Raw genomic sequence first — 14,559 nt, forward strand, 5'->3', positions numbered from 1 at the left:
CTTATGTCTAGTCACACAAATGGGGCCTGTGCTGTGACTCGTCCTAGACACCTTTACATTGGGCAGGCAGGCAGGGAGTGAGGGGCAGCTAGAGAGGAGAAATCCATTTTTTAAAAATATTTTTTTATTGATTTCAGAGAGGAAGGGAGAGGGAGAGATAGAAACATCAATGATGAGAGAGAATCATTGATCGGCTGTCTCTTGCACGCCCCACACTGGGGATTGAGCCCGCAACCTAGGCATGTGCCCTGACCGGGAATTGACCCATGACAGTTCACAGGTCGATGTTCAACCACTGAGTGCCGGCCGGGCAAGGAGAAATCTATTTTAAAGGAATGAGCATTCCAAGTGTGCCTGCTTTGGGGCAGAGAAGGGGGTTTGTCAAATCTGAAGACTCTAGCTCAGTGTGAACACGGCTGCGTTTCCTCTCCTTGTTTTTTGGGCCCAGACACAACACCAGGCTTCAGCTGACAGACCACAGTGCATCCGTACCAGACCTGCCTGGGCTAATGTTCAACACTCCTTTTTTTATTTCCCAAGAGGGTCTCCTGATTGACCTGTGAAAGGAAGCGTTTCCACCACCAAGGACGAGGAATGAGATTGTTCTGCACACCGAGCACGGAGCACACCACGCGGGGACCTCACGCAAGTGCACGTGGAACCATGTTCACCACGGCGTGTGTATGTGCATGTAGGTGATGTGTGCGCATCCACATGTGTATTCACAACACTCAACCATATGCAGTCCAGCCACTCTCAGGCAGGTCACTTACCTGGGATAGAAATACACATGTGTGTGTAAAAATGATTTCCTTTTTTTGTTTGTTTTAAATGAATCTTTGTTATCAAAACGGCACAGCACAGCAAAACTTTGGAGGAAAAACAGACAGTTTGTAAGATCACAGCACACCCAGGGGGCCTGCCAGGCAGCATGGTGGATGCCGTTACCTATCCATGGGCTAATCACGCCTCGGCCCCGGCAAGACGTCCTTCAGCAGTGGCCTGTCCGGACTCAGCGCGGCATCGACCGCTGTTTTGAGTTTCGAGCTCTTCTGCAAGGCGAGGAAAGACACTGAGATGGCTGCCACATGGGGAACCAAGAGAGCTCACCGGGCCGGCTGAGGGCAGAATCCAGCCATGTAGCTGGGGTGGGGGCCAGTGCCCATGAGGGCCGCTCACTAGGCCCCTCTGTGTGAATAGGGCATGTTAGATTCACGTGAAAGTCTGTGCAAAACCCGGGGCAGGATGGGCAAGGGGCTCTTAGTGTGGGCATTCCCAGGGGCTCCGCTGGGGGAAAGAGGTGGTCTCCCTAGCAGGAGGGAGCTGGTGCAGAGAGGATGGGCCACGCGGGAGAGCAGGGTCTCAGCTGAAGGGCCACCTGCCGGGCCTGCTTCCAACCCAGCAAAGGCCAGCCTCTGTCGCGAGCACAGGAAATGCTTTCAGAACCCTGAAGCCAAAAATCCTGCCACACTCAGAAGAAGGCTTCTCAAGTGCCATTTACTAGACAGCTGCCCCCCACCCTCCCAAAAACAGCACCAAGGTTCCCTGAGGGGAGGAACTGTGTGCCTGTCCATCCATGTCCTTCTGCCTGTCTTCCTGTCTGCCCCAGTCCTTCTGTCCTCCCATCTCTCCTTTTCCTTCTGATCCTCAGCCCTGTCTCTAGTCAAACAGAAGAGTCCTGCCCACAGCTAGGATCCTGAAAGCTCAGTGCTGCAGGTCAGCAGGGCTGGAATATGAACACTAAGACTTTCCAGTCCGATCATATTAGTTTCTCAGTAATAGGAAGAAGATTTAAAAAAGTGAAGAACCACAGGTCTGAATTGCAGAATGTCTTCTGGGGAGGAGAAGAATGAGCTATACAGGAGGTAGAGTTGTTGCCCTTTGAATTATATATAATTCAATTATATATAAAAATATAGGTAGCTATAGATAAATACATATATATATGTATGCACACACACATATATATGAAACCTGGTGCCTGTGATGTTTTACTTTTTAATAGAACAGGTTAAAAGAAAAAAAAATCCATCCATTTGAAGTACTATATATTCCATATAAGAACTAGCCTAATGTTTATTCCTCCAAAGTTTTGCAACAATTGGGGTGGTTTTACAGCAACACCAGCCTTCACCTCGTGCGTGCCAGGAGCGTGCTGGCTGCAGGGACTCTGTGTGAAGGTGTGGGTGTGGGGACACCTGTGGTCATAACCCGTGTGGCTAGACACCACAGGGCACTCAGTGACGGCCTGCTCCAAGCAGCCAGAGTCTGGCTTCTGTAAAGGTGCAGAAGCGAATCCACTCTAAGCGGCATCGATAGTTAGAGCGCTCACTTTCAGCCCAGAGCTGGCACGACTGGATCAATTTCATCAGCGCCCCTGGGACTGATTGAAGTGTTCCCAATAATTCCATCCTGAACCTTTTCAGATATGTACACAGCGACATGAAGCTAGGTAATTAATTCTAATTCTGATGGCACCAGATTAGAGAACTTTGATTGCCAATAACCACTTGAACTGAAAAAAAAAAGAAAGTACCATCTTGTTAGTTAAAAAATAGTGTTTAAAATGTATAGAAGAGGAGCTGTTATTTAGAGAAAAAAGGAGCCTTTCCTTGCTTTAAGCATTTTCCTATTAAACATTTTCCTAAGCTGCATTAGTAAACCATGAATACCAAATGTGTTTTCAAAGTATCACTACTTTGGGGGAACACATAAATGTGGTATTTGGGTCATGGGCATACAGCTGGGACACAGACACCAGTCTCTAGTTAATGCGTTGTCCCTCAAATCTTGGCTCTGATAAAAAGGCTTTGATCCAAGGCGACTGTCACGGAGAAATGCTGTGTGATTGGCTCTACCTGGCTGAGAAATAGGCTACTACAACTATTTAAAGCAAAGTAGAAGGCCTTTTTCTAGAAACCATCAGATTAAAACAAAATTTTTAAAAATGAATTTGGTAGAACTTTTGACTCAAAACACATTTCTCCTGGCTTTGTCCACAGCCCAGATGGCTGGCCCGAGCACACTGCACTGGGGAGGCCTCAGTTTCCCTGTCTGCAGAATGGACTTAAGAGGTGAATGTGAGCGAGGAGGTCTTGCTACCCATCCTCTTTGGGCTGCGGAGAGAAGGACGGCACTGAGGAAACTTTGCTCACGCAGGGGCTTGCGTGACTTAGAAACTGCCACACCCACACCTTCATGTGCAGGAACCACGAATTTAAGGCAGCACAGCCCAATGCGCTCGGCTGGGCCTAAGTGAAGACGCAGCCGATCCCTGCAGGTGGGATAGAATACTTCCAATGGACGCTGAGAGAGAAACACTGGTTAGTGGTATTGATAGAAACCCCAGTCCACATGACCTTCCCACATCCAGGTACAAGTTAGCCCTGTATTTCCTGGTGCAGTGGTGGTTATCACAGACATAGGAGCCGTGAACAGCAGTGTGTTCGGCAGCTCTTTCTATTAAAAGTCAGCCCTCTGTTGTCCTGTGACTATAAACTCAAACATGCAAAAAGACAGAAAGCATCACCTTGTTCCGTCAGAAACTCAGGCTGCTGGAAGTCTGAGAAAGCATAAAGATGGTGGACTGCTCGACAGAAAGGCACTGGTTCTTAGCCTGACAGTCCCAGGAGGTTCAGGAGGGGCCACGCACATCATTAGATAAGGTAGCAGTGTTATTTAGGCACAGAGGTCAGAAGACGGAAGGGAACGAGGAAAGGAAGAGAGAAACAAGAACAACGGTGAGTCTGATTAAATGCCAACAATGTCCCACAATGCAGCGTGCTAAGCGACCAGACAATGCGGGCCACGTTCCTAACAGTTCTAGCCCCCCGTGTCCGGGGACTCTCACTTGCTAGAAGGCCGTGTGGACCTCATTCTTGCTGTATTTCTCCTCCTTGCCAGCAAAGCCCTAAAAACATCCCTGCCCTATATCACTTGTTTAAAGATGAAAACTTGAAACAATTCGTAGGGCAGTTAGACGTGCATACTCTCGCCGATCTCCTGAGTTTGTGTCAGCACCTTTACAAACATGGCAGGTATACACAGGAGGGAATCGCTAGGAACTGGTGCCACCGGCTTCAACATTTTAAATTAACACTGGAGTTCTGAGAAAGTTCACCAACCCAGATCCCATTCCATTGCCGGGATCAGATGGGGTGGGGAAAAGGCAGTGCCAGGCCACGTCCACTGCACCCCAGTGGGGGTTACCTGTTTTTCATCCCAAACCTAGGCAACAGCACTTGGAGATCCAGCTTTCCAGAGCGCCTCACCACTGCTTCCAGAACCTATGACACGTCCTCTTCTGCCTTACACCGCCCGCCCTCCTTCACCTGCACAACCACCTGTGCTCTACGAGGAAGACATGCGACCTGCAGGAACAGCCTCAGCTGTGGCTTCCGCCCTCTCATCAGGGCCCTTCCTTCTCCTTATTGAGGCTCTGCACCTCCATGGGCAAATCACAGGGGTGAGGGGCTAGGGGACGTGCCCTCCCTGAGATTGCAGGGGTGAGGTGGTGGGGGATGTGACCTCCCTGAGATTGCAGGGGTGAGGTGGTGGGGGATGTGACCTCCCTGAGATTGCAGGGGTGAGGGGGTGGGGGATGTGACCTCCCTGAGATTGCAGGGGTGAGGGGGTGGGGGATGTGACCTCCCTGAGATTGCAGAGGTGAGGGGATAGGGGACGTGCCCTCCCTGAGATTGCAGGGGTGAGGGGGTGGGGGATGTGACCTCCCTAAGATTGCAGGGGTGAAGGGATAGGGGTTGTACCCTCACTGAGATTGTAGGGGTGAGGGGGTGGGGATTGTGCCCTCCCTGAGATTGCAGGGGTGAGTGGGTGGGGGATGTGTCCTCCCTGAGAGCTCTTGGAAGGGCCAGCATGGTTTTGGAAAGCTCTGAGTGACACCTTCTGTGTCCTATGCCAGTTTGGACATTCTGCATATCTCACTTCTTACCTGAATCCAGAATTCAGCTTGTTGGCCTCAATTTGGGAATGTGGAAAATAAGTAGCCCGACTAACTACCAGAATTTCCCAGCGTAAATGCTAAAGTTTTGAGCCAAATTCACCATCCCTAAAAATAATGCAATTTTATCTTTAAAATAATTATTGATTTAAACAAACTTTTTTAGATTTACATGAAATAATTGGTCTTTTGTATTGGCCTAATCTTTTTCTTATTTCAGCTGACTAGATGCTTAGGTCTAAACATTGGTCATCTTGAATTTTACCTAAGTTAATGTTTAAAATCATCTACCATGAAATTTATTAGAATACCTGTACTGATGACACTTTCAACCCAAACTTTTCATGCTATCCTTGGTAATGACCATATCCTGCTCTGAATCTGGGGAGCTGCGGCGCCCATGCCCCTGTGGGAGCCGCTGGGTACCTGGACTCTCTCTGTGGTGGTGGGCCACAGCTGCCTGCACAGGACTTTCTTGAGAACATCGGGAAGGAGGCTGATCGTGATGAGCAGGATGATGGCCAGCCAGGCAGGGCCACTAGATAACATCTGTATGAACACATAGTACATCCTTTGATAATTGAGGAATGGCCTGGAGTGTTGAGGGAAAGAAGAAAAACAACAGGATGGCAAGTCAGAAATCATCAGGAGAAACACTGAAATCCCGCTCTGTTTTCTCCACTAGCACAAAGAGCCCATCGTCCTAGCAGCTTTTATTCCTGGCAGCGATGGTCATTGGGCAAGCCACTGAACCTGCCTGCTTCGAATTAATCATAGCCCGAAAGGGATGGAAACTTCCCTTATAATGCTGGGGTGTTCTGAATGGGAAAAGGAGGAGGGAATTGTCTGAAGTCATCCCAAAGGGAAAATAAGTCCCTGAAGTTCAGTTTCAGAACAACAAAAAAGATTTAAAAAGATTAAAATAGGTAATTTTTTTGGTATCTCAGAATCACTATGGCTATTAATATGAAGATTTACAAAGGTTCTGTTCATCAGAGCTCTAGTTAACTATGCCATAAAATTCTTAAAAATTGTCTATAAGAATAGAGAGCATGAAATGGCTTCCCGGTCAGGCAAATCTATAACTCAAAGGAAATATCTATATTGGGCTCCATAAAAGAAGTTGAAAAGGATGCAGCAATTGATATAATGCTGAACTTGAGTTACAGTTTCATGATCCCTAAACCCCGAGGCCCAGGAGCCAGTCAGAGAAGTTTCCAGGATGAAATATTCCTCTTCCACGGCTGCAGCTTTAACAGCTTTGGAAAGTTCACTAGAATTTCAGGGATTTTTTTTTTTTAAGCTTGGTACAGGGTTGTTGGAAAACCCCCTCAAAACTTATCTAACATTTCTGTATTTCCAGATCGCAAAGAACATGTAATGCATGGCTTTGGTCACGAGAGGGCAGTAATGTAATGAGAGGTTGGGTGGATATCAGCAACTGCCAACATGGGGACAAAGTTGATCACAGAGGCTTTCTCTGCTTTCAGGGGCTGCCTCGACCCAATGGCGCTACTTTCTCTGTCCATCTTATCACTTACAGTGTATGGAGAATGTGGTTGGGAGGAAGATGGAATGAGACATGTGCTGTCAAATACTTAGCCCATGCCTCATTCTAGGGAGCATTTAATAAGTGAGACCTGTTATGATGATGGTGATTTTCTCCCAGGTTCCAGTTTAAATAACAATTTTATTTGAGAAACATTCTCTGACCTTCAGTGTGAAATAGGTCCCTTGCTATAGCATCCGGTTTGTTCTTCACTTGTCAAAACCCCGATGAGTTATTATTCAGCATGTTGCCACCACTGAAAATGTGGGGTCCAAGGGGTAGGGACCATGCCTACCTCATTCCCACCATGGCACAGTGCCTTGCACACAGCAGGCATTCAACAAATACTTGCACATAGGAATGAGGTTAAATGGAAAATGTGTTTTGAGACCCTGATGAAAGATACTACAGGACTATAACGGTAATAATGATTACATAATACTTACCAGATAATTCCTCCCCAGAGGAGGGAAAAGACAACGTAGAATAGCAGCGACCCCCAGATGACAAAGTGGTTTATCCAAGTCCAGTAGTGTGTATCTAATGCCAGCTGAAAGAAAAAAGGTGATTAACAGTGATATTATCTACATGTCATGTGAGCCATGGCGAGGAAAGAAAACCAGAAAATAATGAAACCAACCAATACCTTAATTTTAGCCAAAATGTCCATATGAAACTGGTCAAGGAAAACAAACCCTTATTCTTCCAATGAAGATACAGAATGTGTGACGTCACGTCCTTGTAATCAGAGCATTTCTAGTAACTCTCACCAGGATCTGGGGGAAATGCACTGGGAAGTGTTTCTCCAGCAGCCGGGACTCAGGGGCGATTGCTTAAGGCAGTGGTCGGCAAACTCATTAGTCACCAGAGCCAAATATCAACAGGACAACGATTGAAATTTCTTTTGAGAGCCAAATTTTTTAAACTTAAACTTCTTCTAACGCCACTTCTTCAAAATAGACTTGCCCAGGCGGTGGTATTTTGTGGAAGAGCCACACTCAAGGGGCCAAAAGAGCCGCAGTTTGCCAACCACGGGCTTAAGGTATTGGCTATATTACTACTAAGAAAATTACTTCTGGATTTTCTTTGTATCACTTTTTAAAACTCAGATTGATAGGTGTGGGGACTTTCATAATAATGTCCCATATAGAATTTGACTTTTAAAAGAGCTGGGCCCTGGCCAGTTTGGCTCAGTGGATAGAGCGTTGGCCTGCAGACTGAAGGGTCCCAGGTTCCATTCCGGTCAAGGGCACGTGCCTGGGTTGCAGGCTTGATCCCCAGTGGGGGGCATGCGGGAGGCAGCTGATCAATGATTATCTCTCATCATTGATGTTTCTATCTCTCCCTTTCTCTTCCTCTCTGAAATAAAAAATAAATAAAATAAATAAAAAAACAAAAGAACTGGATTTTCCATAATACACTGATTTCAGTGCATTTTTAAAAATATATTTTATTGATTTTTTACAGGGAGGAAGGAAGAGGGATAGAGAGTTAGAAACATTGATGAGAGAGACACATCGATCAGCTGCCTCTTGCACACCTCCTACTGGGGATGTGCCCGCAACCAAGTTACGTGCCCTTGACCGGAATCGAACCTGGGACCTTTCAGTCCGCAGGCCGATGCTCTATCCACTGAGCCAAACCGGTTTTGGCTTCAGTGCATTTTTTATTATGCTGGGGGGCAGGTGGGCTTGCCAATGAAAATAATTCTAATCTGAATCCTTTTACAAAGAAAAGGCTCATTGAAGGATGGGTGGAAAAGGTGAAAGGGATTGAGAAGTACCAATTGCCAGTTATAAAAATAGTCTCGGGCTGTAAAGGACAGCCTAGGGACTACAGGCAATAATACTGTAATAACTCTGTATGTTACGGGATGGGCATTAGACTTATGGAGGTGATCAATTCATAAGGTACATGAATGTCTAATCACTATGCTGTATTCCTGAAACTAATATCATATTGTATGTCCACTGTAACTAATACATAATTTAATAAAAAACAAATTAAAAAGAAAAAAGGCTCATGCCTTTACCTGCCTTCTGTATCATTCTGGAGGTCTGTGTACTGGGTCACAGGGTGAGCTGAGTCTGCACCTCACTTGTTTGAATGGTGGTAAGAAGCCGCCTGACTGGGCCCAGGTGCTCATCTGGGCTGCGTGCTAGTGTGGACTGTAACTTGGAATGGATTTGTAGTTCAAAGATGGGGAGACCTACACATGCCGGGGTTAACTGTGGCCAGAAGCAGCAGCACCAACATGGGAGAATTTACCTTTAGTGTGACGGTAAACACCATCACAGTGAACACCAGCGTCCCAAAGGTCCAGTTTCCGAATATCTGTGGGGACAAAGAGTCCAAGCAGTCTTTTGTTAATATGCATTTTCCCCCTTTCACACTCAAAACGAGAGTGTTTAGAGGATACATCTCATTGTTGCCCTGCGCCAACACTTCACACCCCCAAGATACAGGGACTAGGTCTTGTTACTACAAAGTGAAAGGAGATGGCAGTGAACACCCTACCCTGGTCACTCAACCCCCCGGCTCCCCAGTGCCATCCCTCAGGGCCGAGAGGGATGTGACTGAGAGGTGGAAACAGCCCTTCCTACACTGACAGTCCTGTCACCCCAATACTGGCTCCCTCGGTGCTGTCAACACGCATCAGTCCTAACGTCACAAACTGGGAGCAAGAAAAACACTGACATACGCACGATGCTAACTCTGGTTTTTCTGTTTCGAGTCTCATGTCGAAGTGACATTTACCCGATTACCCAGTTCTACGCCTTCTGTACGTTCAAGAATAAACTCAGTAGAGTTTCTGTCTATTCTCAAGTCCACCACCTGCCAGCTTTGGAAGAAAAGCAAACGCTGGAACATTTTGCTAATAAGCAGCAAGAGAAAACAATCATGTCACGTATGTGCAACACATGGATGGGATTTCCTCGAGAAAATCGCAGGAAAGGGAGAAATGAGGCAGACAAGACAGAGCTGCGTGAAGGCCCCCTGCAGCCAGTCTGATGGCCAGAATCACAGACATGTCAACAGTCCCTCAGAAGAGGCCGCCGAGAGGCGAGAGCAGGGAGCAGGGCTCCAGGCGCCCAAGGACCCGGGCAGGGCGCCGGGGAATGGTGTGGGATGGAAGCACTCACGGGTCACATCATGAAAACAACACATTCCCACCTACAGACAAAGACACAAGCAAAATAAAACACCTACTGCTTGAGACTTCTTTCCCTTATGGGGGACAATTCTATGAGTAAGTTTCTTCAAGGTTTCCATAATGCGAACCATGCCTCTGAGAAAACGTTCCTGTCCTTCTTTAACAGAATATAAAGCTTTATTTCACAACGAATTTAAAAAACTGGAATACAAATTTTCAACCTACATGTGACTCGATTCAGGTGAATGTGTAGGCTACTCATCTTGTGAGACATCTAGTGAGGTAAGAACTACTGGTAGAATTCCAGAAGAAAAACTAAGTAATGCGTTAGGACTTTGTCGTAAACAGACTTCATAAGGATCCTGCCCCCAATGAACATCTCTTTACACTTTACTTTAGCACCATGAGCGAAACTGGGTTTCCGTCACTCAGAGCTACACTCACCAGTGGCTCTCAGTGGGGAGGGGAGCGGGAATTCTGTCTCCAGGAGACACTTGCAGTGTCTGGAGACATTTTTGGTTGTTACCATGGGGGGAGGAGAGGAGAGGTTCTATAGGCATCTAGCAGGCAGAGGCCAGGGGTCTGCTAATTGCATTGGGCAACCCATAACCAAGAGCTCTCTGGCCCCATGTGGCAATAATGGTCAGGCTGGGAAACACTCAAAAATAAGTGTTCTCCCTTCAATGCTTAACTTCTGAGGCAGGAAAATTTCATAACTCTGAGTCTGGCTGCAGTCTGGCAGAGGACTACAAAAATGCTTGGCCAGCTGGGTGTTGGAGAGCAAAGTGGCTCTGTTTTGTTTTCACTGGAGGCTGATGAAGTTAGCCAAAGTGAGGGGTGAACCTGCTGTAGGGCGAGGGGCAGCTCTGAATCCCATGCGGGCACCATGGGCAGGACCTGGCAGTAAGGCTGCCACCCTGCCCACTTGTTTGCCACCCCTGCTGGGTAGGAAACCTGAAACTCATTTTATAAAGTGTTCAATCATAGCAAATTGTAGAAATGGAGTCTGCACAGAGAGTGACAGGATATCTCCAACAGCATCACAAATCAGGGACAAGCTTTCAGCCACTCAAGTGACTTCTTTATTTCTCTCTCTCCAGAGGTAAGGGGGTACTTCTCTAGGGCACTGCCGGGTTTTCTTGTATTTGTGGATTATGGTAGACCTGGGATCACAAATTAGGCATCCCGATGCCCAGTCCAGTAAAACACATGGGCCTCAGCTGTCATGTTTACAAGTGAACAGCAACAAAGCACAACTACCTTGAACCCAGAATTGAAACTTTGGTTAGAACCCTGGGCAATGCAGGGATCTGCTCCACCCTCACCTATGCTCTCTCGCTATTTCTGGCCCTTTGGGATAGACAGTCATGGTATTATCTCTATAAATTCCTCTGAATTTTCTTATTTGTTTTAAGGGAGCCCTTAGGCTAACTGCTAATAGTCAATGTATTATTAAAAGTGTTTGCCATTATTTCTATGGATTTTGTGGTGGGAGGTGGCATGGTTCACTGGGATACCAATCCTCTTTCTCAAACAACTGTCGGGAGGGACCATCTTTTTTCCAAGCTTCATTAGCTCCCATGCCCCCCATGAGTCTGATTTCCTAAATGTTATTCCATTGAGAATGTCACTAACTTCATAGCCTCACTCAGATGATAATGAGAATTTTGTAGAATGTCCCTGGAGCCTGCCCTCCACCAGATCTACATTTAATCCCTCCTCACACTTCTTCCTCTCTCTTCTGAAGATGGGTATTTTGCAGAAAATGTTCCTGCTTTTTAAAGCCCTAAGATCCAGACCAATTTAATTTTTATGCATAAAAATATCCCACAACAAACCTGACCTGCGTTTTTTTTCAAGATCACAGCCACAAGAAACACCTACTACATTTCCTTCATGCACTGATTCCGGATTGCTACCAAGTCTGCTGGCATAATTTGTCCTTACTCCACTGGCTGGCGATGGCTCAAACTGCAGCTACCTTGATGTTTACTGACTCATATTATACCACGCTCTAAACTTTCAAGTGTTCGCCTAGGAATACCCTGCTGTTCAACAATAATAATCATTGCCTTAGCATTCTCACTTGAGAAGTAATTATGGGTCATGACGTCTGTGCTGAAAATGCCCCTAAGTGAATTTCCCTTTTTAAAAATTGTTATCCATGATTCAGTGTTGTCTCAATACTACATGTGTGCTATACACATTCCTATAAAATGATTTAGGTCTTTAAAAAAGTGGTCCTCCTCTACTGACAATCAATAAAACAGGGCATCTAATAATACCACCAAGAAGATGCATTCTCGTTTATCAGGACACACCATCAGAAAAGCGATGAGCATTAGCACCTCCACGTTGCCCTGCCACCTTAGAACCAAGGGCATCACCATCAAGTCACCTGAGACTACCCGTGTTTACTGGCATTTTGCAGGTTTACTTGAATTTCTACAAACTAGCCTATGACACTACTTTTAGTTCTGCAAGTGATCTAACACTCTCTTCCCCCAAACAAACAAGAATTTAAGCATCAACAATGCGGAATGAGAAAGGCTCTCTCTGGGGATGCCCAGGCACAGTGTGTGTGTGTTGGTGGGGGGGTGGGGTGGGGGAGGGAAGGAAGCTGACTAGAGCTACAACAGCAGACATGCAACCTTGGCCTTGCACTTGACCTGGAGTGGCCTTGGGCTATGCCAATCTCTTGGAGCTCCTGTCCTCCTAGTGACACAGGGTAAGTGTCCACACTAGGTCCTTTACACCCTTGTCACTTGTAATTAGGGATGCTATGAGTATTATTTGTCTTGCGGTTACACTCTAGGTCCTTAGATTATTTAACTTCTATAGAGTATTAGTGAATTGGAGCTAATTTCGCCTCTAAAATGCATAACTATAGACAAACACCTCACATTAAATACCTTATTTGGCAACAAATGCCCCATGTACTGCTTCCTAATACCACCATGCGTCTCAGAAGATTTTCATATGACAGGATGTGCTTTATGTGTGTTCAATCTTTGTCGTGACAGGCCAGTGAGCAGAGGACTCTCACAGCTCTTGGCTAATGAGTGGCAAGTCACCCACGAGGCATTTCTTAGTGGGAGTGGTACAGGTCAACTTGTGTTTTCTTTACCCTGATATCTCTTTCTGTCATTGTTTCAAATTCAAATTAATAGTTCTGTCCAATAATGGCTGAGCAAAGGCAAGCAAGTGGTAATTATGGGAGATATAAAAGTGTTGCAGAAAAGCATCATTCTAGAAGTTGAGACGTTAGTATTTAGGATCTGTAAGGGCTCAGGGCATCCTTAAGGAAACAGGAAATAGGAGATAAGTCAAGAATTGGTAGAAATCCTTGAATCATATGTAAGGCCTCAAAACACCACCGCATCCACTGACCCACAGCGGTATAAGGAGTGGCTGGTGGAAGTTTGGTTGGAGATGTATCAGGGCTACTGAATTTGAGCAGGAGGAGAAGATGCTGCTCAGACGTCACCTTGGCAAGGCCTCTCTATGGTCTGTACTCCAAAGCCCCAGCACTCCCTATAGATTCTTCAGGCACACCTATAATTTTACTATGTAACACTGAGATTAAACAATTAAGCAGCAGCATGGACTACAACAAATACTATAAATTTTGTACCAAATATCCTGGGTTTGAGTTCTAATTACCTGACTTTGTACAAATTCTTTAATCTGTCTGAAGTGTAGTTTCCTCAACTATGAATGTATCCATGGGCGATGGCAGTTGAGAGAGGATAAGATTTGTGAAAGTGAATTGCAAATAAAGTGCCCGATGAACGGCACTTACTTCCATATCGGCTGGCTACCACGGTCCTGGAATTTCAGTCCTCAGGACACAGAAGCTTAGTTCTTTTTAAGATACATACGAGATGCTTACTTAAAGCGTAACCCATAAGGACAATCTTATAAAAGAAACATAAAGAACAATAAGACAGCTCTATTTAATGACATTTATGATCTGCTGGCATCCAGAAATTATCCAATTAAAATAAACTAAGATAAAGAACAAATTCCAGAAAAATGCAAAGTCTGTAGAAGAGTGAAAGAATTTAAAAAATTCTCAAGATCAATGTAGTAAAAATTGGCTTACGTTATAATGAAAGATAACTGCACCTTTTAGTAACGAGAAATGAGAAACGAACAAATGGGTAAACAAATTCCATGGGACCTGTAGCAAGACCTTTGGGTTTCAAGCCAACAGTTCTAAGAGATGAGCCACACAGGAGGACAACATAGGGAGAGGTGTTACCCTTATTTACATCAACAACAGTGTTTATTTTTACGGCTAGGTAAATACATGATATTTGAGTAGGGCACAATTCTGACATGAGCTCCATGTCTTCTGCAATTGTCCCAGGTAGCACGGGTTTGCCACATTCAAAGCAGTGTCCCCAACAGGCCCCGCATGCCTGCATATGTTGCCTCTTATTTAAGGTAAAAGGAAGCTCAAACAAGTCAATCTGAAAACCGTCACTGACTCAGTGGCAATCCTGACACAGAAATCCAGAGATAAACACCAAGTACAAATGATCAGATGTACACAGACTTCTCTAATACAACTTTCGTCTACAGGACGGAGAGGGGAGCAGCAGCTAATAGTGTTTCTACTGACAAGCACACAGAAGTTACAATTTGAAAATATTTTCAAGAAATATTTTATCTAGAATGCACTCCAAAAACATATAAGAGGACACACCCACAATTGTCTTACCATGTGTGTGTTGGTAGTCATTATCTGAGAGTGGGAAGGAAAGCAAGTCGCAAAAAGAAAAAAATCAAGATACAAATAAAACAAACCCTAGAAATTATGCAACAACCAGAGAGCTGATATCTATTAGGAACTAACAATCTACTCATTGCAAAGGAAACACTTAAGTGCAT

General features: G+C 45.4%; 1 protein-coding gene across 5 annotated transcripts in view; it reads right to left on the reverse strand.

Moving 5' to 3' along the window:
• ATP11A (ATPase phospholipid transporting 11A) overlaps window positions 1–14,559 on the reverse strand; it is a 142,633-nt gene that overhangs the window by 4,542 nt on the left and 123,532 nt on the right. For 2 of the 5 annotated variants that reach the window (XR_013960194.1, XM_080661614.1), the window contains exons 26-29: window positions 8,778–8,843; window positions 6,956–7,059; window positions 5,387–5,552; window positions 3,530–3,616 (exon numbers count right to left, since the gene is read on the reverse strand). Coding sequence is in view for 3 of the 5 variants with exons in the window: in XM_080661614.1 (XP_080517740.1) it covers window positions 3,539–3,616; window positions 5,387–5,552; window positions 6,956–7,059; window positions 8,778–8,843 (414 nt within the window). In the remaining 2 variants the exon portion in view is untranslated. Of the gene's footprint in view, window positions 1–829; window positions 1,053–3,529; window positions 3,617–5,386; window positions 5,553–6,955; window positions 7,060–8,777; window positions 8,844–14,559 lie in introns of those variants that run through there. The other 3 variants (XM_080661613.1, XR_013960195.1, XM_080661612.1) reach the window with 3 other exon arrangements.

This window comes from Plecotus auritus, assembly GCF_963455305.1.
Source record: "Plecotus auritus genome assembly, chromosome: 3".
NCBI lineage: Eukaryota > Metazoa > Chordata > Mammalia > Chiroptera > Vespertilionidae > Plecotus > Plecotus auritus.